The sequence below is a fragment of the Orbicella franksi genome, chromosome 9, assembly GCF_964199315.1.
Source record: "Orbicella franksi chromosome 9, jaOrbFran1.1, whole genome shotgun sequence".
Classification (NCBI taxonomy): Eukaryota; Metazoa; Cnidaria; class Anthozoa; order Scleractinia; family Merulinidae; genus Orbicella; species Orbicella franksi.
The window spans coordinates 27,930,940-27,954,623 of NC_138153.1; the positions used below are offsets into that span (position 1 = coordinate 27,930,940).

Genomic DNA, 23,684 nt, shown 5'->3' on the forward strand with positions numbered 1-23,684 from the left:
TCCCTGAATTGTATTCCACTCTGTCCAATTACTAATATACCAACTGTCAAGTCTGAATAACAAACTGTACCTCAGAATCTAATCAATGACTTCCAAACTATGTTTTATTTCCTGTTGAATCTGTACAAAAAAAACTTTAAAATTCTACAAAAAAGTTCTAGTCATTGCATTGGTATCATACAGTAACACATTCAACATTATTAAATCAAAAATAAATTGTTCCTGCAATGAGTTAATGTCTTGATTCTGTTACAATATTATTGTAAATAAATTTATATATGCCAGTGAAAATTGCAATAAAACAAGTGGAAATCTCAAACTTCTAATCGACTTGAATAAGCAAATTAATAAACGCTGTCATTATAAAAATCTGTAAGTAACAGGGTTTCATTCACATTTTCATCAGGAGGGCGACTGGTTTTTGCAGGCAGGCAAAACAACTTGAACTGAACTTCTTTATAAGAGAAATTTTCTGCTAGATGGTCAAATCAGGCGGGCAAAATCGTCCTCACGGCCAGTCAATTTGCCCAGTGCCTGGCCCTTGAGGTAACCATATACCTTTAGAGCACCTTTAAAGGTGCCTTGCATCCAAGTGATGAAGCATGTCCGGTTCAAACTGATACCTAAACCGTTATTTCAAATTAAAGTTTAGAGCTGGCTATCACACTATACAAAGAATTGTGAATTATAATGAATGGTTGAATTTTTCATGACCTTTAACTGTGAGCATCCAAATCATCTTTTTGGTCCCTTTAGGAAGCTACAAGTCAAAGGGAAGTTGTTCATTTGCCCTCAAACTTGGACAGTAGCTAGCTTGACATAAAACCAAAAACGTGTCTTAGATCATTCCATATTTTTTAAAATCCTTTTTCAATAATGTTCTGTAACTTTTCACTGAAATTTAACATGACAAATTGCAGACACATTTTATTGGTGCTTTGGGTCTGGAAACTGAGGGACAAATCAAATGAGCGAAAAAAAATTGCTTTGACTTGTAGCTTTCAAATGGTGATTCAGAAGCTTGCATTTAGAGGTTGTAAAAAATTCAACAATTCATTTCTCGGTATAGTTTGATAGCCAGCTCAATAAGCTTTAATTTGATTTAGGGGTTTAGGTATCTACAGTTTAAATTGGACATGCTACATCGCTTTGACATTAGACACCTCTAGAAAATACAAAATGTATGCATGACTATTTGTCCATGGACATTTAATTATCACTGCTGAGAAGCATTCAGTTTTCTGAAGTGCTCATGAAGCTTGAGGAAAACTGTGGCCCTCGAGGACCAAATAATGTCTGGGAAAACTATCATTCAATGTTAAAGCAAATAATTGAAGCTAAACTGTTTTGCATTTACTATCCATAAGATATTACCACCTTTCCAATTTGTTTAAGCTTGATTTCAAGTGTCTATTCAGATTCACCAGCTTTATTGATCTGCTTACCCCTGGCAATCATGTTATTTTGGTCAACCTCGTCTAATATTTAATAAATTACTTGCACCAAGGGAGTGATGATTTTTCTCTAATGTTGTTTTACTAGCAGTTTTTTTAACCTACAAAATAATTTATAGATTAATTTCTTGTAATTAATTTAATTCTTATTTTAACACTTACATTTTAGTGCTTGTATTTACATATTTAAATGCTGGACATTCTCACACCCTAATTTGTACTTATATATGTATATTTCATTCGCTTTTTCTGCAACTTGAAAATGATCTCAGGGAGATCAAACCATTATTTTTTATCACTAGTTTTTATTTTGAAATGTGTTTCAAAAAAATACTTGGAAGATTTTTTTTTTTTCACTAATAAAATATTAGTGCTGGCTCATTGGCAATGCATTTCGCCATCCCTTTTGTAGTTGTTTTGACAGCTGTTTGACAAGTTCTTGAAATTCTGACAGGGATGCTACATTCTTGTCCTCCATTTTGTGTACATACAATTCCCTTGCATGTACGTTTGACCAATTTCCCTTCCTTGTGACATGATCATACTCTATCCACTCTGTGTAACGATACTGGCTTGTCTGCATGGAGTATCCCATGACTGTGATCTCTGACAGTGTAGGTTCACAGCTGTTTTCTTGTGGTTTGTCTGACGGTCTGCAAATTTAAAGAGGTTGCATGGAGGGGTTGCAGGAGCCCTGCTAATTCTGATCAGGATTTAACCTGAACAAGGAAACAGTGCTAACAACAGGGAGCTTAAGCAATGATGACGGGGACATTTTACTTTGAATGTCACAACTATTTCAATCTGTTCAGTATGCCTATGAGTCAAAAAATTAGCTCAGACTAAATATATTATGGTCGCTTTCAAATCCAAAAGAAAATATGCAAAATTAGGCATTGCGGTTCACATTCTGCAAAATACTCAGATATACCAACAAGATTTTGGAGTGTAAGGTATGTGCGCCTATGAAGGGTATCGTTTTCTAGTTGTTTAGCTAAGAACAGGGTTTAAATAAAAATCATGATTTAGTTTGTTGCAGCCATTTTGAAATTTAAATTAGACTATCTGGTTATCTGATGCAAGGCCAGGATCCAGTAATTATGGGGTCTGGGGCACCAAAAGAGATTGGACATTCTCGGGGCATTCACTTATGTTCCGAGAAAGATAATTAAAGTGACAAGCTCTATATTTTCTTTAAGTTTCCAAACATTTCTTGGTTCCAGTGAAAGAGAAACTTATGAGATTCAACCCGAAAAAGGCACCGTAGCTCTGAACAGTATTTCTAATTTCTCATTCCAAAATAAATCCATTGCACTCACTAATACCTTGGATATTGACTAAAGATGGCCTTTTTCCATGGCATGGTTATGTTCTTCAAGAGAGGAGCAAAGCTTAGCCCCTCTGAACACAGAATAACCTTTGAAGAGTCATCTGGGCAAAGGCCTGAAAAGAAGAACAACGGATCGATCACAATCACTGTTTATCCCAGTGCAGGTAGTAATGAAGAAACCTCTTCTATTCCTAAGCTTGAAATATTAAAAAAAAACTATTATTCTTCTTAGGGTTGTCTCAAAATTTTGAAGTAGACAGCATTATTGTTGGAGAAGGCAGTTGATTGCCATCGTTTAGCAGTAAACTGACACTGGAATATTCAAGGTTATAAAGAACTTCATTACCATCATGTAAGACAGCTTCTTTATCATGGATACAAATTAAAACAAAAACAAAAACCCTGTTAGTTACCAGGGACTTTGATTCCACTTAGTTCTGCAAGAGTTGGAAATAAATCTACCAATTCCACGAGAGCATTAGATGCAATGCCTCCAGATTCCATGTAGTCAGTGATACCAGGTACATGAATCATCATGGGTACATTGGTAGCCACTCTGAAATTACTGTATTTTGCCCACTCCAAGTGCTCTCCTAATGCCCAACCTGAAATCAGTCATATTAAGAGATTTGCTTACTGGTACAGTGGAACCCCGTCTTACGGCCACCCTGTTAATACAGCCCCTTCATTATTCTGGCCCAAAGAAAAATTCAGTCAGTCATTTTCTTATTTAAAGGACTCCCTTAATGCCACACCCCAGTTAATGGTCAGATTTTTGTGGCCTGTTGGTGACCAGATTAACGGGGTTCCTCTGTTGACTGTAAGTTGTTTGATTCTGTGAAACACATCAAAATATTTAGTTGAACACTTTGCTTATAATTTACACCTAATTGTACCAGTTTGGTATGCTTTGCTAGCATATCATCAGGTGAGTTTGGTTGAGCCATGGTTCATATTAATTTTTGGCGAGACAACAAATAATAATAATAACAACTAATATTTAAACAGGATGACCCATCAGTGTATTCAACACTGTTACCAGAGGGGTCCTGGCAAGACAAAATAACTATGGTCAGGAAGGCATGAAGTGAAGGGGATTATTGTCAAAATTACTGAGTTATTAAAATTGTCAAAATTACAAAACAAAACCAAAGTTGTGTACCATGATCTCCAACAAAGGTCACAATTGTGTTCTTGCCAAAACCATAGTTGTCCAAAGCTTCCAGTAACTCCCCAATCAAACTGTCCATGTAACTTGTCGCTGCATAGTAACTCTGTCTGATCTTTTTAGCATAATAATCAGGCATGCGTGCATACGGAAAGCTCAGATTAAGAGCTGCAATGTCGTCTCTCCAGCGAATATCAGTCCATGGTTCATAAGCCACTGACGGCATATCCAGGGGTCGCAAGGGATCTGCTGCCACGTGAATCTTCTCTATAGGGTACAGGTCCAGGAATGTTTTGGGAAATTTCAGTGGGATGTGAGGCTTGTGGTACCCAACAGCCAGAAAGAATGGTTGACTTTTGGTGTTTGTATGACTTGAATGGTTTTTCAGAAAGTTTATGGCATACTCAGTGCTTTGAATGTCTGGTAATGTTCCCTCTGGCTGTTGAGATAAATCCACTGGACACACAATGCTTGTGTGTAGTTTACCATCTTTACCTGGACATACCTTGAATGATGAAGTTAAAATGGAATAAGTATGGGGAATTGAAATGTGGTTACAATTGATGAAGGGATAAGTTCATGTTCATGTATTTCTTTTAAATTCTATTAATGATTTATAATCCTAGGGAGAGGGAATTCAAACGAATAATTAATTAATGATCCTCTTTTGAGGCCTGGTCTGAGCTGCCACTAATGATACTACATTTAAGAAATAACACACTGGCTGTGGGTAAAATTTGGATGGCAGGGAAGGACAACTGGGGAGTAGGGGCCTAGAGAGGGGGCTCCCCTGGGGGAGTACAGATCAGGTGGTACTGGGGGTAGCCACCCTAGAATAAAAGTTCCAGACCTGCCTCCAGGGGTGAGACCCATATCGTACAGTCCCAGGGGACTGAGGGAACCAGGAGGGGGAGCCCCTCCTGGGGGGAGTACAGATCAGGTGGTACCGGGGGTAGCCACCTTGGAATAGGTAATTTCTCCGGACATGTCTCCAGTGGGCTAGAGCCTTAGTGTGGGGTAAAGTGCAGCTAATGGGTGCACTTCCCTGCCACTGTCCTTTATTAAGTCCTATATATAATAAACAAATGATATCTAGGGATATATGATATATAGCGATATATGTTTTTCTAAACGTAATGGAATAGTAATGTTCAGTATCTATCCACAACGTTCTGAATTGTAGTGTCAAAGCTTGCCCCCCCCCCCTTTTTTTTGTGTTGGGAAAGACAAATTATTAGATCTAACTGATTTTGTTTACTCACTTAAAGATGGTCCTAAAGCGTAGTATCAGGGGATCAAATGTGTAGGGCAAGGGTCCCAGTCATGGGGGGGGGGGGGGGGGGGTGGGGTGGGAGGGAAAAAGAAAAATCAGTAGCGAAGGATTGGCACAAACAAAAAGACTGAATACAATGAGGAGCGTGTGCTTGACTAGAGGTCAGGGGCATGAGGTGGACACGTGAGAGACATGACTGGAACCATTGACACACCGTCTTTCACAGATGTAGATAACAGTGACCTTACTTAGGAAATGAAAGGTTTGTTGTGATATCTAAAGGGGGTGATTGTTTTCAACTGGGAATCCCTGATGGACTTTGAGATCACAAATTGATGGCATGTTACTCATGTTACTGGGATTTACCTTTGAGCATGACAGGTCTCTGAAATAAAGTGTTACAATGCAGAATGTGTGTGCCTGTCTTTGAGATATTGTCTCTCAGGTCTCATTGACATTAGTTTATGGATACCATAGACTTAAACTTATTGACAAAATTATGAACAAGAGAAGTCATTAAAAAAAAAAAATATATATGGATTTAGCCAAGCCTGAAAGCGGAGCTCCTGGGCCAGGTTGTTCAAAGCCTCAATGAGCTAACCCAGGATAAGTGAGAATTTTGATTTGAGTTTTTTAACTTGGCAGCGAGGTTTTCTGCCGATATTGTTTGGCCTTCTAAGTTTGAATAATCTCAAGCTACACAAAACATAAGCAGTGAAAAACATTTTTATACAAAAAAAGTTTGTACTTTGGTTAACTTTAAATCCTGGGTTAGTATAACCGGCTCAGTTCTAAACAACCCGGCCCTGATTACATTAAGTTAACCTGGTTTGAGCCCGTGATCCAATCAAAAAGCCGGTACTTAGTCAGCAGTTGACTTCAAAAAAACATGTGACTTCGATGAGCTCAAAACTTGAACCCACAATATGGTCATGAGATACTGGTCAGCAGATACCTTATTTTGGCAGGTGTCAATTGACCATAAAATGGATGTCCAATATCAAAGATGTTAACTAAGGCTGCATGTCCTATTAGCTGGAGTACGGCCGCCATGTTGTGTGGCGTCGTCATCACCATCACTGTTTAGCAGTACCGCTAGCCATGTTTACTACGAGAAAAGCGATTCACGGGTTTCTATGAGTATAGGGCTCTGCTTTGCGGCCCTTCTGACCGCCAAAGCTCCGCTATTAGATAATGAGCTTGAGATTTCTATTGCATGATAGTTGACGAAGGTGCAGCCTGAGTCAACTATCATACATAGAAATCCAGAGCAAATAATCTAATTGTTTAAGTATCAATCTACTAATCATTCAAAACTATATCTAAATCCTCTTCACAGACACTTTGAAAACTCAAAGACTTTTTTTAACATTAGGGCACACCGATAGGCTACTTACAATCTACACCAGAATAGATAGTGAGTAGCGTAGCCCATCAGAGAACGGCATTCATGATAGAACACTATGTACAAGTAGATTTATACTAAAAATAAATACAGTGAAACTTCTCCTGCACTCTGAACAATTATTATCCTAGACCAGACTCAAAATATTTAATGACAGCCCTGATGAGAGTTACATCATTACTTTATTTTTTACTCACTGGTGCATTTTTGAATTTTTCTGTTGAGGGATGATAGGCGGGAACAGACCAACTGTATGGATAATCATCAGTGAAGTTTGATGCTTTTCCTGAAATATTGATATAAATTTGTGACATTTGTGTATGATGAAGATTTCTAAGCATCTTATACAATAATGTTTGGAAACAGATTGGTGACAAGGAAATAAGTAAACTTCCTTTACCTTTTAAAGGTTCAGCAAAAGAGAGAGCCACTGCAACACATCCTGACACCCAAAAATGTTTCTAGAGTTTTGTGGGATAATTTATGATTTTCCCTTGTTAGAAGAGACACTGGTGGGGTTTTTGTAACCCATTTTCCAAGGGCATTGATTTTAGGGTTAATAACTGAACCTAAATGTTCTGTGAAGATATTAAGTCATTTCTTTATTGTAGATCTAGGACTGATCACCTTACATTGGGGAAAATGAGTCTTATTCAACCCAAAATTAGTTGTCACGCAATCTTTCCTAGCCGTCAATGGTTGCGTGACGACCCTGGTGACGACCAAAAGGATGGCTCTTCAATGTGGGTTGGATGACAAAGATTAACGGTACTGTCTTCCCCCCCCCCCCCCCCCGCTCACTCCACCCCCATGAATTCTACCTGGATGAAAGATCTTTCCCGCAGAAAGGGTGACATAACCAGCATCTTTGAAATGTTGCGGTAGAGAGGTGAAATTCCCAGCATTATCCCTCCAGTAAGTAGCTTTTTTGTTGGAAAGAAGTTTTGTAGTATCCGGTCTTCTTCCAGTCAGGAATGATGTCCGACTTGGAGCACACACGGCTTGCTGCGCAGCAGCTGTCGTGAAGCGCACTGAACGCTGTGCAAGCTTGTCCAGATTGGGAGTTTTGACCACAGCATCTCCATAGCTTCCCAGCGAAGGTCTGAGATCGTCAGACACAATGAAGAGGACATTCATTTGGTTTTCGGGCAATGTTTCTGATGCACAGGCTGTTAAGCACATCAGCAAAATACAAGAACAACGAAAAAGTGCAGATCCAATTAAAAGCGGTCTATTTTCCATTTTGTTTCTGGGTAACAGCTCAGTCACGTCTGAACGTTACGAAAGTCCAGAAGAGAACCTGTCCCTCCCTCGGACCGATCGCCCCAGACTACACTCGGCTAGCGCCGCTGTCCGGTATCTTAGGGACGGACCATTAGAAAGGTGATATGCGTGGGGCGGGGCGGGGGGGGGGGGGGGGTGAGGAAATACGAAAAAACAATTCATGCAAGCCAAGGTGGCTGAAAAAAAAAATCGTGCAAGGAAGAAGTGGCGAAAAAAACATTCCTGCAGAGTGAGTTCCACTGTCGGGCTGACAAACTGTGCCCGCCTTAAGGGCACCTTAGCAGCCACTTTGCATTTGTACTGCAGTTTTCTAGGACCTGGTGGAATTCCCATTCACCAGATTTTCTCTACAATTAGAAAATCGGACATTTTCCCCTCTACAGGCTGATACATTTTGGCGCAGGAACCTCATTATGGATGCTGAGTAGCCATGACTTAAAAGTGATAGAACCATGTGCTATAAACAGCGATCCGGCTTGATTCGTGATTTGAATGAATAAATAAATAAATAAACAAACAAACAAATAAATAAATAAATAAATAAATAAATCACAACATATAGCAATAATTTCACAGCTGAAATGTATTAATGAAGATTATGGCACAGATGTGCACACAAATGTTGAACCGTAACACTTCCCCTAAGATCAAGATCAAACGTTTGAATCAACGACGATCCGGGAGGTGTTGAAACACAACAGATGTTCTTAGTGTGGGCAGTTTCAATCTATTTTGGGTTTTTTGGTAAAGTAAAAGACGTATTATCATTCAAGTCCAATCGATACATTAAATTTATCGACTGAAAATCGTGAAAAAACGTACCAAAGATGCTTCAATTGTGCAATTGGCCCATATTTGTTAAGTCTGTTAATGGAAGGCCAATCAATAAAATTAATATCGCCTAAACATCAAATAAAAACTGCAATACAGGGCGATTTTAAGCACTATATTTACAAACCATTTTCAACTAAGATGTTTCTGATGCTTGGTTATGTTTCCCCGGAGTATAATTTTGACAGTAAAGCAAGAAAACTGTGTGAAACATAATAAATCCTTGTTTGAGCCCTGTTCCAGGCATTCACCTTGCGGCAGTGGAAAATTTTACCCCCCACCCACCCTCTCAAAAAAACAAAACAGAATCTTCATGCAGGTGACTTGACCCCGAAAAAAAATCCTGCAGAGCCAGTGAGCGTGAAAAAAAAACATTCTCGCAAGCTAAAAAAAGTCCCACCCACCCCTCCCCCCCCCACCCCATCACTTTTCTAGTGGTAAGCCATTATATTTTTTCGCTCGATTTTCTCGCCCTGTAACCAAATCGGAAGGTGAACCTACTCACAGGCTAATCCCAATCCTTGGACTGAAAATAAAAAGTTATGCTCCACACCGACGTAATTTTTTTTTGGAATAGGGGTATTGGGTCAATTCTTCCCCACAACACCCCAGCCCACCCCACCACACCTCCGGACCGTCGAGTTATCTACTGCCTTCCCGGGTATGGGTAAATCGTATGCATCAAGGAAAGTTAGTAATCAGTAAGGTACCACAACACAACGGCGTCTTAAAAATTAACGCGCAGATATACTGAATATAACAGGTGGGGCGGTATGAGGTAACCATTTTATCAAGATGGCGGACGCCGGAGGAGAATTAAAACTCCTCACAAAAGCACAAGTCCCTTTTTACTTCAAAACAAACGACAAAGTTGCTTGGATAGCGCGTGAAAACGTCAACATCGTGGCTATTGCTCACACTTTGCATGGCCTAGAGAACGATTTTTCTCAAGGTGCCACGAAGAGAATTGATATCAGGTTGAAACTTCTCAACTTACATACAGGTGAGATAGAACGAGAACTCGGTTACAATCTGGTCTCGTCGTGTCCTGTTTTAGAAATTGTTTGCGATTTAACTCCAACCAGTGGTTACCCACTTTTGAACGTTTTCGCTCGCTTGGAAGATTTCCGAAGTTGTGCCTTTGTGTTTTCGTGCCCTGCTCCAGATTCAGCTGATAGCGGAGGAGCCCTTCGCAAAGAAATCGAGGTGAAGTTGGACCGGTGTAATCGCCAGAGCAATCGTAATTTCCATTGGGGTGCTAGTGTTAGCTTCATGAGGGTGTCCCCTCTACGGAATGGAGGTCATTATTGGTTTGGTGTTATTCTCAATGATGGAGAATTCATTTTGTTGGAAATGGCAGTCAAAAAAATGAGCCCAACCTCAGCTGATTTTCACGTCCAATGTGTGAGAGAAATCAAGAGTAGTGAAATTGAGCTAACAAACCTTCCATTCTCTTGGAGATTGTTAGATTTCAGCCCTGATCTAAAGAGCCTTGCAATTATTGGAAGGGGCTCGTATGTGTTTTACGTTGGTCTGGTGTTTGTAAACTTGGATTCATTTATGGTCAACGTTGAGACAAAGCTGAAAGGGTTTAACTTTGTAGCAGATGCAAAATATTCCCATGAAGGAACTTTCTTTCTTGCACTGTGCAGTGGTCAGCGAATTAAAATGCCCTTGAGTGACAGTCGTCAATCTGGAATCGATTTTGAAGACTGCAGATCAGTGCTAATATGGGACACCTTGGGAAATTTACTACAGAATGTGAACTTCGCTGGAGATTCAACTTTGTCAGCTTACGAGCTGTATATATCACCTTATGACAACTATATTGTGATTCCCCAAAGTGGTGTTGATTGCAACAAGAAACAATTTTCACTGTTTTTGATGCATGATCTTGATTTTTCAAAGCCTGAAACTCAATTCGATGCCAAGGAAATTTTACGAATGGACCACGAAAAGGGAACAGACAACTATACAAGTTGTAATGTTTCTTCAAGTGGACATCAGTTGCTGGTAATTCACTGCTGTAATGTGAACACTGAGGATCGAAGTGACGATGTTTCCAATCTTTTGACCTACAAAATGAACAACTCACCTGCTGACTTAAAGGTTCTTTGTCGGGTGGCAGTGAATAAACAATGTGATATTCATGAACTGGGCCTACAAGAGGTCCCTAAGGAAATTTTGTCTTATTTAAATTGGTGTTGAGTTAACTCTTTTTTGTACAACCCCCCTAGGAAGGGGGTGGGGGGAATCCCATATGAAAAGTTTGGGGATGCTTGTCGTCTCGCCTTGGGGTATAAATCAAGGTTTCTGCTCTCAGTTTAGGGTGTTCATGATGAAACGCTACTATTTTCAGCTGTCAAGGTAGCTGTTAGGGTGCACTCAAAGAAATAATAAGAAAAAAATGCTATTGATAAGAGTAAACTTTTTTAGGCTCGTTTTCTGCTGGTCTCTTGAGTCTGGTCTACTTGAGTGGACTCCGTTCCTGAACAGCGGCCAGTAATAGGTCTATACCATTTTAAGTGGTATCTAAGCTTGTGTCTCATCCAGATTGGTCTACTTTAGGAGATCTAATTCCCCCCCCCCCCCCCCCTCCTCTGGGCCTCTCTTCTTGCATTTATAATCTAGTAGATTTTAGAGGCTGCACCGGGTGTAAAGAAACCAATTTTCAGGCTTACCCATGACTCTCTTTTCACAGTGTTACATTCCTTATAGTCACCACAAAGAATTGGGATGTCAGGAGGGTCCAGTTGGAAGGTCCATAATTTTGATAGACTTGTGGTGTATTCTACTCAGATCTGATTGGCAGGTGTTATTGACAGTGATCACTTGGTGTGTGGTCAAAAAATTAAACCAGTCAGAGGTTTTGATTCTTCTAGTGGTGTAGGTTCGATTGCCAGTTGCTGTTCTGGAAAATGAATCTGTGCTCCTCCCCCTGAAATTGGGGAGGAACAAAGAGGGGACTTGAGAGAGTGGCAAAATCAAGACTACTGGTGATGCTATCTCTTGTAGCCTATGGATAAACAAGACTGCTAAAAGCCCAGGGAGACTGCCATATATAAAAAGGTCATGGATGCTCGTCAGAAAATTTGAATTAAACCCCTAAAGGAGACCAATCTGAGCATGGCTCAAGCTTTATTTGACCCCTAAAAGATACCACTAATGACTTAAAACAGAATAGACCAGATTACCAGCTGCTGTTCAGGAAAGGAGCCCAAACTACTTAGACTGGACTCAAGAGAGCGGCAGAAATCAAGCATAGAAACGGAAATAAGAGCGTTTTTTACTACAAATGTTTCTTTGAGTGCACCCTTAAAAGATACCTTGACAGCTTAAAATAGTGGCATTTTGTCATGAACATCCTAAGTGAGACCAGAATCCTTGATTTATACCCCTAGGCAAGACAACAAGAACCCCCGACCATTTCATATGGGAGTCCCTCCCTTCCCCAGGGGGGGGGGGGGGGGCTTATAGGCACTTCCCAAGTTGTTGTCCTGACCACACACCTCTCCAATAAATAGACCTTGATTGTTATAAGTTTGAATTTTGGGCTACATTTCTTTTCTGGTAGTGGTGGCCAAAACACCTTAAGTTAGCTGAATTTTGATCTGAGCATTTTATGTGGAAATGCTTATGAGAGCACCATAGCAAGAATTGTCAGGCCAAGGAATAAGTTATCTTCCACAGGCTGAGGTGGATAACAAAACTGAGGCCTTGTTAATTGTGGTAAAAGCTCAACCCTGTTATCTGACCCTGTTATCTGAATGTTTATCTCTTTTTTTTTTATCAGCATGTAATCAAATTCAGCAATACTGTTTTATTGTGCAATATTTAGAACCTAAACAGTTTCTAAAATGAGTAATCAAAAAACAATGTATTAAAATATGTGGACAGTCATATGTTTAGTAAGGCTTACTTAAAACACTTTGTTCGTTTTTTTCACTGTATTCGATGAGTAATCAATTTTAATTTGATCACTGCAGGTTCCCTTAATAGGTGTTGTTGATATCAATCTTCATTTTATATCCAGTGGCCTAATGCAGCTATCCCACGTCCTGTTTATTCCAGTTGCAAAAATTAATGATTTTCCAACTCACTATAATAATAGTAATGATAGTTCATTTATAAAGCCCACACATCCATTATTTGCCCAGGCTGCTTCACAAAACTATCCCTAAAAGCTACAATATTTTACCCTAAGAAACTTAAAAACTAAAAAACTAGCAAGATACCCAACAAAACTACAATCTAAAATAAAATTAAAAATATAATAAAGAGTTACGCTTAATAAATTTAGTAAAACGGGAGGTCATGAGTTTTTTCTTAAATAATAAAACTGTACTGGATCGACCTATTTCCAAAGGAACAGTGTTTCAAATCTAAGGAGCACATACAGAAAAAGCTCTGTCACCATACTATACCATTTTATCTAATCTAAGCAAACTGTATCTTGTTATTTTCTTAACATAAACATCCCAGTTCCTGAAAAACCCCTAATAGAGCCTCCCTAATGGTTAGTGGGCTGGACTCCGGAGTAAGTGATCCGAGTTCAAGCCCTAATCTGGTTGATTGTGAAGTCAGTCTTGGTCACAAGGCACTTTACTCTGACTGTGACTCTCTGCAACCAGGTTTATAAATTACTGCCAGGGAGAAAAAATACTCATAGTCGCTGTATGCTACAGAAACCAGAGAGAGACGCACCAGCCAAGGGGCCACAAGGCTCAAACACATATTAAATATTTATCTTAACATAAACATCCCAGATCCTGAAAAACCCCTAATAGAGCCTCCCTAATGGTTAGTGGGCTGGACTCCGGAGTAAGTGATCTGAGTTCAAGCCCTAATCTGGTTGATTGTGAAGTCAGTCTTGGTCACAAGGCACTTTACTCTGACTGTGACTCTCTGCAACCAGGTTTATAAATTACTGCCAGGGAGAAAAAATACTCATAGTCGCTGTATGCTACAGAAACCAGAGAGAGACGCACCAGCCAAGGGGCCACAAGGCTCAAACACATATTAAATATTTATCTAAAGCACAAGTCAAGAAATGATAGTCAAAGCAGTCTGTTTCCTGTATCAACATTTTGAGTAAAATTTGTTTTCATGTAGACTGTACTATGGCAATCTCACTCAAACAGCTGGCTAGCTTGTCCTATTGTGTACATTAATAACAGTAATAAAACAATGATAACAATAATCAAAATTTATATGGTGCATATTAACATGTAAATATGAACAAATGTGCCTGGCAAACAAATTATAGTAGTTAACACTAGAAGTAAGAATGCTTAAAAATAAATAGGATAATTGAATATTTTAAAATCTAGTAAAAAGTGTCTAATATATAATATAAAAAACTTACTATTCACATGCTTTCCTAAGCAAAATTTTTTGTTTTGATTTAAAGTGCTCAAAATTATCCTCATCTTTTATATCACTTGGTAATTGTTTCCAAAGTGTTGGTGCAGCAGCAGAAAAAGCCCAGTCACCGAGTGTCTCCTTTGTTTTCATAAAAGAAGGGTATACAAAAAGACTATTTCCATGAACTTAAAATCAAGTGTCTTTAATCAGATATTTGTGCCATTTAAAACCAGCAACTTGCGTCTGTACAATGATGTACAATAATCAGTGTCTGAAGGCAGAGATGTTTGATGTACCACTGACACTGGGTTAGCAAATTAATGATCACTTTTTCTGCCATTCCTTTCAGAATCACCTTGAAGTTCACTTGGTTCTTTTGTCACAACTTCATCTTCCACGTTGTCATCAACTGTCCACGAACCTAACTCCTTGGAGAGATCTTCGTCACAAGAAGCATTTTCCTCAACATTTTTCCCATTTCCACCAGTATTTTTATCACAAAGTGCAGCACTTGAACTTGTCGCTTCCTGTTCTACATCTCCAATGTTATTATCTTGTGCTACATCAGCCTCTCTTTTTGTATTTCCTGTTTCAGTGGATGGAGGTTCATTGGCTGCATCATTAAATGTCACTGTGGCCTCACACTTGTAAAATCCATCCTTTTCTTTCTGCTTGTGAATAGAGCATAAGTGCAAAGCATTTACGTGCTCTTCTCCAAAGCTCATATCAACCCAGCTTGCATAACTCTCCTCTGGGATCTTCTTGATATGGATCCCCTTCTTCTTCAACGCTTTAACTCCGCTAGTATACAATTTCATGACTGTCAAGTGAGGGCTGAATTCGTGGCGGTCAGCTGAAGGAATGCCTTCCTTTGTGAAAGTGTCTCTTACTATGCTCACAACAGATTTCAGAACTTCCATCTCCTCTCCTTCACGAAGTTTTACATAAAGAACTTCATGGTCGAAGTGGCCAAGGCCTGAAAAGGTCATTGTCAATGCATTGTTTTGCAAAATGGGGTCCAGACTAATTTTGCACTGATTTAAAACCTCTGTCGCTTTCTGAACCTGTACATCATTTTCAAGATATATGACCATGAGGGTCAAATGTAAAGTTTCCAGAGGAATAAGAGCGGGTGTGAGATTTTCATTATGTGTAGTAACAGAATCTTGAACATTCTTGATAGCAGAATGTATCTGAGGATTGGAGACACGAATGGCCACGAAATAGTTTGATCCCATGCTTTGGGTTTCTGTTCACCTTTTAGTAATGTTCCATCATCTTTTAGGCTACTGCAAGCACTAGCCATATCTGTGTGGTCATCATCAGATTGCTTGGAAGTGTCTTTTTGATTGACATATGTCACATTCTCAGTCAAATGTTTCGACTCTTCAGGTTGACTAAATGTTGCACCAGTTTCTATGCCTTTAGTGTTGCTCTCAAAACCAGATGCCTCCTTCAAGGTCCTTCAAGTTCTCCATATCACGAAACTGGACAAAGAGAATTCAATGAGCCAAGTATCACCAAAACACACAATATATTAAGCTTAAATTTTGACTGTAAGCTTAACTGATCATGACAAAATACTAGAGTGTGACTTAAATGTGCGAGCCCGCGAGCCGCGCGCTTATTTTTACGAGCCACTGCGTTTTTTGTTTGTTTGTTTGTTCTTTTGTTTTTAGTTTTCAATTTAACGTTAACGTTTTACTCAGCAAATGCTACACTTTTAAAAAGACGAAACAAAAGTTCTCGAGTTTCTTTCATGCGTGAAATTCCGCGCCAAGTATTTTCTCCGTCGAACGGATTTTGCAGGTAAGGTCCGGTCCAAACGCCGCTCCACTCATGTGCCGAACCAAACTTGATTAAGTTCGACTTTAGAGCGACTTTGGAGCGACGGCTCGTCCAGACGGCGCACTTACGTCGACCTTAATTCGGGAAGCCGGTGGTAACAATCGCGACGAGAAAATATGCGTTCTGAATTCAAAAACTCTGTCCAAATAGAAAAGCTGTGACTAACATTTCGCTGTTATAGCAATATTTAAGGAAGCAAATTCAAACTCAAAGTTCAGTGTTTGTATTTAGACAGGTTTTCTGCCGGTTAATTCGACTTGTTAAGGGCCCATCAACTGATCTTTTCGAGCCGTTGCTAAGGAAAATTCATTCTCATATAACCCCATCAGTTTTAGTTCGGAGTTATTTCATGTGTTTTAGCTTTTTCATGATCAGTAACCCAAGTGATGACGTCATCAGGCCACGCTATTGGTCATGTGAATAATACTGAAAAAATGCAAAGGCTCCCAGGCAAATTACGTTATCGGGATTTTTTTTCATTGATATAATGTTTTAAATTTAATCCTCATTGCGCTATGCATAGATTTTGTTTCATTTCTAAAAAGTCAGATTTTGAGAGAATTTCAAAATATTGAAAAATTCGTAATTTTCTGAAAAAAAAAGCATGAATTCGAAAAAGAAATGCATAGCTATGTTTCCAACGTTGGCTTTAATCGAAACCCGTCGAAAAAGACTGAATTTAATGAAAAACCGTGTTTCCTTTACCGTTTAAAGAAACCGGAAGTGCAACAAATATATATTGGAAGTTATCCTATAAGCGCGTGCGCAATTTACACTACCGGGAGTCAGTTCTTCTCTTTCTCTTGCTCTTGTTTTTCTGTTTTTCTCTTATTTTGTCTTTGCTTATACTTTTTTTTTTTTTTTTTTTTTTTTTTTTGCATCTTGTGAATCACAAAGAAAAAACGTCTAAAATAAATTAAAGAAATCTCATAAGCTGGGCTATTATCACGAAGAAAAATCAAAAAATGAATTTGCGCTAAAGAAACCCACTTACACAGTCCCGTTTCTCATAAATCGAAGGCACATTTTGATGTCTTTAGTTTTAGCGACAACTTCGAGCTTCATGTATGACTGGTCACGCCACTCAAATTTTCAGCAAATCACGAGTCCCGTTTTATGAAAATTTATGCATTAGATTCGACACATGGAGAACGCCGTATGAATCAGCTCCAATCCAACGTCGCATAGTGCGACAGACCCTGCCGAATTTAATGTTGTTTGCCGCACAATACATCACTCATCTAACATTATAGTTAAAACACATTTATAACGGAGAGTCTTAACATTTGAAAAAACCCGAACACAAGAAAATAATTTGCGTAGATTTGTACGAAGCAAGCTTCCCATTTCCTCAGACAAAAAAGACTCCGCCATGTGACCCATGTGACCCATGTGTTTCATTTTCGAGTGAATCGTATTTTTTCAAAAGGTTTTATGAACGCTTTACCTAAATTAATATGCTTATCCTGGAGTCGCCCTTTTATACATGCACTTTACTTTTCAGATTTAAAAAACTTCGCACTAGATGTACACAAAGCGAATATGTAGCGACATAGCGAATATGTAGCCGCCTTTTAAATTTTAGTCTTGCCTTAAAATCAGCGGGCGTTGTAATCATGTACATGAATCTAACCTTTGAATTCCTTTTTATGTTATCTGTGCGGGCTTTTCGATTCTTCCAGGGTGACAAAATTAGCTAGAAGCTATGTACAGAGGTAATTCCGCGAACCCAGCAATTGAGAATATGTGAACAATGGCCACTAGACCAACGAAAATAAAAATTTATATTGGTTTGCTTTCCAAGAAACTCGACGTCAAATAGATTTTCGGGAATGACGACGCGTCACGCTTGATCAGCACTATCACGCTGGGAAATACAAGTAATAAACTGATTCAGAATGACACATTGAATCGGAAAATGGGCATTAATGGTTGCTTGCACTGTGGTTTCCTTCTAAATATGTGTTGCAACTCTCGATGTTTCAGTTCAAGATTGTACACCATATTTTACCCACCAATGCTGCATTACATAAATTCGGTATTAAAGAGCACGACCGCTGTCATTTATGTGCTGAAAAGCAAACAATTACACATCTCTTCGTAACTTGCCCCAACGTCCAGCTGTTTTGGACAGAGTTTACTGATTGGTGGTACAGAAAAAACAATACTGTAATCACGCTCTCTGAAGCACAAATACTTTACGGCATCACAGACACCGTGCCTCTGTGTCTCGGTTTAAACCTCTGTACAATAATTGCAAAATATTATATTTACACTGCTTCAAAAAATGAGGAAGATTATTTCTTAGACGCTTTCTTGGCTATCCTTAAAAACAAAATAGAAATAGAAACTAGCAGAGCAAAGGTGCAAGTTAAACTGTAAATATAGCTAAATATACTGTAAATTGTCGCTTTTTTGTCATTTTTTTTTTTTGCAGTTTTCACTAGTTCTAGTAACCGTAGTAAAAGTTTGTAGTAATTGTCCGCGATTAAAAAGTAGTGTAACGTAAGCGGTTTAAATAATACTGTTGTTTCGTCAAGCATTGTAATTAGAGCTAGTTGTAATTAGCGTAAGTAGCTGTATTGTTGTAGTTTTATACGTAGTTTTTTGTAATTAATAATGTAAGTATGAGTGCTGTAAAAAATAGAAAATTAATAATAATATAAAAATAAATAAATAAATAAATAAATATGTGTTGCAGGGGCACAGGCACTTAAATGTCACGAGACGAGCTCCACTGTTAATACATAAATTATTTCACGTGCTGCAAGAACGCACCTGTTGTGAGTAAAACAGAAAAGGAAAAACAATGAAACAATTCAAAATATAAAGGACCAACGGCTAAAAGAGAGTGCAAATCATTGCAAATATTCATGATAATTGTGCATAGAGTGATGGAAATTAGCGTTCGCCTGCTCGCCAATGCGAGTGTGAAAATCGTGCGGCGAGTACAAATCATCGATCACTCGCCCATTTATCGAGTAGGATTTTCATTTTTGGGAAATTATTTAAACTTAAATATTGATAACACTCATTTTTCTTTTCCATTTTGCCTAGAATATCTCTAAACGAGAACTTACCAGTGCTTTTTTTCCTTCTTTTATTTTCCGAGATGCCCAAATAATTTGTATAGGTAATCATACGGTTTCGAGTTCAATTTGGAATTAATTTGCACGAGTGAGTTTTTCAAAAAGCTGAAATTGCACGAGCCGCTTCGGCGAGTGTAATTTCAGCTTTTTGAAAAACTCACAAGTGCAAATTAACTCCATATTGAACGAGAAAAACCGTATGATTACTTATTAATAATATAAACATGAGAAAATTCGCGCGGAGGAAGTGCCGGAAGATCTTTCTTGAAGCCATTTTTTCTCATTTGAGAAAACTTTTTTCAAAGTTTCAGCGCAAAATTTTCGTCATCATTTTACGTGATATCATTTTCTTAGAAAAGTTCCTATTTTCTTTCAGTCAATCATAATACAGAATTTCGATGTGTAATTTGCACTGGTGTTACACTTTTTGCACTGATGTTACACTTTTTGCACTGGTGTTACACTTGAACTGTACTGCTCTTAGCCAATCAGAATCGAGTAATTTTTTCATGTGTATTATTAACCCATTAATACGCAACATAGTGTTTCAAAACTAGACAAAATGAAATACGGCTTCCTGCAGTACTTCGCATCCGCATTAGAAATTAGGTCGACTTTTTTTGTTTTGTTTTGTTTTGTTTTCTTTTCATGATACCGTAGTCGCAAATTGTAACGCAAGTTGTTATTGGCTACAGATAATTACATTGTAGCCAATGGTAGCTCCTGTTGTTTTTTAATCCGGATTCAAGGTTGATTTTGTCGCAACATGGAAGGCTTCATGCGGTAAGAGACTGCTTACCCTTAGGGAAGCAAATTCAATTCAAGGTTCAGTGTTTGTATTTAGACAGGTTTTCTCCCGGTTAATTCGACGTGTTAAAGGGAAATCTCATAAGCTGAGCTATTATCACGAAGTAAAAGCAAAAAATGAATTTGCGCTAAAGAAACTTAGTCCCGTTTCTTATAAATCGAAGGCGTCCCTAAGTTAGGGCATTCTGCCCGTTTTTTAGATTTTTTGTAGGGAATCTTTCGGGGCTCGCGCGCGACTCGCGGCTCGCGGTTTGAGGCTCAGGCTCGCAGCTTAACGTCGTGCCGCGCCTTTATAGATTTCTTGGACCTGTCAGGATTTTTCTGCAAGAGATTCCTTGTTAGCTCATCTTGGAGTAACTGCAGAATACCTGGCCACTCGTAGTTGTACCCCTTAAAAATCCGCATAGCGGCCACGCAGTTTCTTTTTTTCACGTTTTCGATCATTGGCTACGTGGCTACGTGGCTACGTGGTTACTTGGCAACGCAACCTTGCTGATTGGCCCATTCATACGTTAAGGCTGATTGGTGAGTGCTTATACGAATAAAGCCAATGAACACGGTTCAACATTTGTTGAGCAACAAATGTCGCAGCTGCTGTTCAACAAATGTTGAACAGTGTATCATGTGAATTGTTGAACGTTGAAACATGCCGTTCAACATGTTGAAGGTTGTTGAACGTTGTTGAACGAAAATAGAAAAAATCTATTCCGTTCAACAAGTTGCCGCTCGTTGAACGGCTTCAACCAATCGTTTTCGAGTTTGGTGTCACGTGGCTTCGTGGAAATATCAATATGGAGGCCGAAGAGTTGGAATCAGCTGAGTTCGAATTAACAAATTGACGTCCGTTTTTTATGCTTCTGTCCTCTTATTGATAAGATAAGATAAGATAAAATCTTCATTAACTTTATTGATGATAAATTGCGTCATAACACTGTCAAAGTGGCTTTGGAACCCCGAGCCGCAGGCGAGTGGTTCCGCAGTAAACAGTTGACAGTTTGACAGCTGAAAGAAGAACTTAAAAGCTTGCAATAATCGTTGGATGTTGTCCTTCAGTAGCATTTTGAATGAAAGTGGTAAAAGTTCAAGTGAGGCCTTACACTACTGTAAAATGATGCTGTAGATCGGCCAAAGCTTGGATTTTCAAAAGATTTTAACATCATTTTACAGTAGTGTAAGGCCTCACTTGAACTTTTACCACTTTCATTAAAAGCTTGCATAAATGAAAATTTTATCTGTCTGTACTCTTATTGATGATAAAAATGAGCCAATCAGCGCGCGAGAAATTAGACAGTTATTGTAAAATGGAGTTTTGATAACACCAGTCAACTGATCAATCTGCACGAGACATTTCCGTGCCTGTACTATATACGACGTGACATCCATATGCAGGCAATTTCTGTAGCATGAAATGTCCAAGTTTCTGAGTTCTGCCAACAGGGTGTAGTATGCTCAGAATATGGTTCTATTTCTTAACCATTCACTCGTCCAAAGTTCGCGTTTTTTCCGTCTTTTTTGTCGACGCTTCATAATAACGGCGACAACGCTCGAAGCACAAAGCGACAAAAACATTTCCTCGTCCGCCGTTTCAACTTCGCGCCAAAATGTGCAGTTATTGCGCAACAAAAGTTGAATGAGTATTCAACAAGTTGCAACAACGTTTCAACAAGTCGCAACAATGTTCAACATTTGTTGATCAACAAAAGTTGCACGATGTTGAACCGTGCATCATTCGCTTAAGGGCTATAGGAATGTTGTATTGCAGTTAAGTTCAAGCGATGTTGAATCAGATTCTCAGCTCGTTAACGATTCGAAAGGTAAATATTTTCCGTTAGATTTTAATTTACAAGATGTAAACCATATCGCAGGAGAAGAAATAAACCCGAGAAAAAGTAGAGCATTTAAGCTTTTATATATTCCGGGGTTAGTCAATCGATAAAATCGATAATCTATTAAATTCGATAACAGTCGATAAAACTTAGTCAATGATATCGAAAATCGATAAAAATCGATAATAGGTTTCGTTGTGAGTAATCGATAGTCTTTATTTTTATTATTACAAATTTTTCCTGTACTTGACCATTTCAGAGACAAGTTCCATCACGGTAACCTCCATCACTTCTCCGTGAAGGATTGTATTCACCACCAAAGGAACCAACTCTGTTACCGGATCAAATTCAGATCGAAGCTCCTTGTTTCTTGCTCAACCACCCTCTGACATTTCTTGCATGAAGCCATCATGCTCAAAGTCTCGGGTTTTCGTGAGTGAAAAAAAAAAACGCGTATAGGCTTACTCCATTCCCCTTTTCGGTTGTAAAAAAAGACCTCCAACTACATTGGAAATCTCGAACGAACAATTTTGAGTGCTTTACACCATGTCAGTTCAGAACACGTTGAAGACAGGTGATAAGACGTCACGGAAGAGTCCGCTCAAGTGTGTTCTCCTCTCAGTTCCACTCAACATATATAGGATCCACGCTCATTGCATGGTAGAGATGCTACGGCAGAAATAGACTCTTCACACTCACACATGGTTGGGCGACCACCATAGAGACTACAAACACTTGAGAGATTTCCTTCACATGCCAAGACGACAGACCCTCAGCGAGGTGAGAGAATTTAAGAGTGGGGAATTTCTGAAGGACTCTTTGGATCTCGTCATAAATCTTCACACTGAAGTAAAACAGAACAATGACGCATGGAACATTTTCGAAATGATGAAACTACAGGAACTGTTACCTTGCAGTCAATTACTGATCGTGGAAGTTAAGCCTTCAGATCATTCGTGTCATTTTCTTTTTGTGGGACCTCCAGCCATAGACACAATTTTTATCGTAGAGGAAGGCCCTCATTTTCATTTTCAAGAGAGTGTCCTACTTCCGTTTTACAAATGACTGGATGTCTCTCCCAGTATTTTTAAGAAAGCCAATGACATGCACAATTTTTAAGAAAAACCTTATAAGGTTCTTAATGGATAAACATTTTTAGAAAAAATATTTTTAGATGTACGACGTATTGTTAATAGATAATTATTTGTAATTAGTTTTTTGGGGCAGTAGGTAGTTTTGGTAGTTTTAGTAGTTTTAATTATTGTATATCTTATATTTTAGATCTGTGACATTTGTATTTCTTATTTTAGATTTTAATACTTTTTATTTTTATAGAGGACCTCCCTGAAAACCACGTATTTACGTGACGGGCGCTTCCTCTTTAAAGATTGTTTTTATTATTATTATTATTATTATTATTATTATTATTATTATTATTATTATTATTATTATTATTATTATTATGGTTTGAAAGATGCGATCACCTATTTTGCGATCAACCCATAGAAGGGGAGGGGTATCCCCTCCTTTTCATCAGGCCATTGGGGGGAAGGGGGTATCGCCCCTTTCATCACCACCTTTTCCCTTACACCACCTGTTCAATGATCCACTTTTACACCACTTTTTGGTGCATTTTTACGATTTTCTCGAACTTTTGTTGGCGGCCATTTTGAATAAATTTAAAAACGCGGATAAATTGGCAGCTATACTACCATTACGTTATTGACAGTGCTCACAGGGTGCTTGGTCAAAAAAATTAAACCAGTCAGAGGTTTTGAATCTTCTAGTGATGTAGGCTCCATTACCAGTTGCAGTTCTGGAAAATGAATCTGTGCTCCTCCCCGCAAACTTAGGGAGGAAAAAAGAGGGGATTTAAGAGAGCGGCAGAAATCAAGCCTACTGGTGATGCTGACTAAAAGAATTGTAGCCTATATATGCAGGACTGCTTATAGCCCAGGGAGACTCTCATATGAAAAGGTTGGGGATGCTCATCGGAAAATTTGAA

General features: G+C 38.7%; 2 protein-coding genes across 2 annotated transcripts; both read right to left on the reverse strand.

Annotated features, from left to right (window-relative positions):
- Positions 1-86: 86 nt before the first annotated feature.
- LOC145498432 (iduronate 2-sulfatase-like) lies at positions 87-7,941 on the reverse strand. The gene is made up of 6 exons (XM_081478363.1): positions 7,452-7,941; positions 6,828-6,916; positions 3,947-4,457; positions 3,198-3,389; positions 2,780-2,897; positions 87-2,107 (listed from the first exon to the last, which is right to left on the reverse strand). The coding sequence occupies exons 1-6, from the start codon at positions 7,870-7,872 to the stop codon at positions 1,822-1,824; spliced, it is 1,617 nt and encodes a 538-aa protein (XP_081334489.1). The 5' UTR covers positions 7,873-7,941; the 3' UTR covers positions 87-1,821.
- Positions 7,942-12,550: 4,609 nt separating this feature from the next.
- On the reverse strand, positions 12,551-22,088 carry LOC145498603 (A-kinase anchor protein 7-like). Its single transcript, XM_081478505.1, is given in 3 exon segments — positions 12,551-15,349; positions 15,352-15,572; positions 22,018-22,088. Coding segments are annotated over 3 exon segments (1,215 nt in total). The 3' UTR covers positions 12,551-14,426.
- Positions 22,089-23,684: the final 1,596 nt, after the last annotated feature.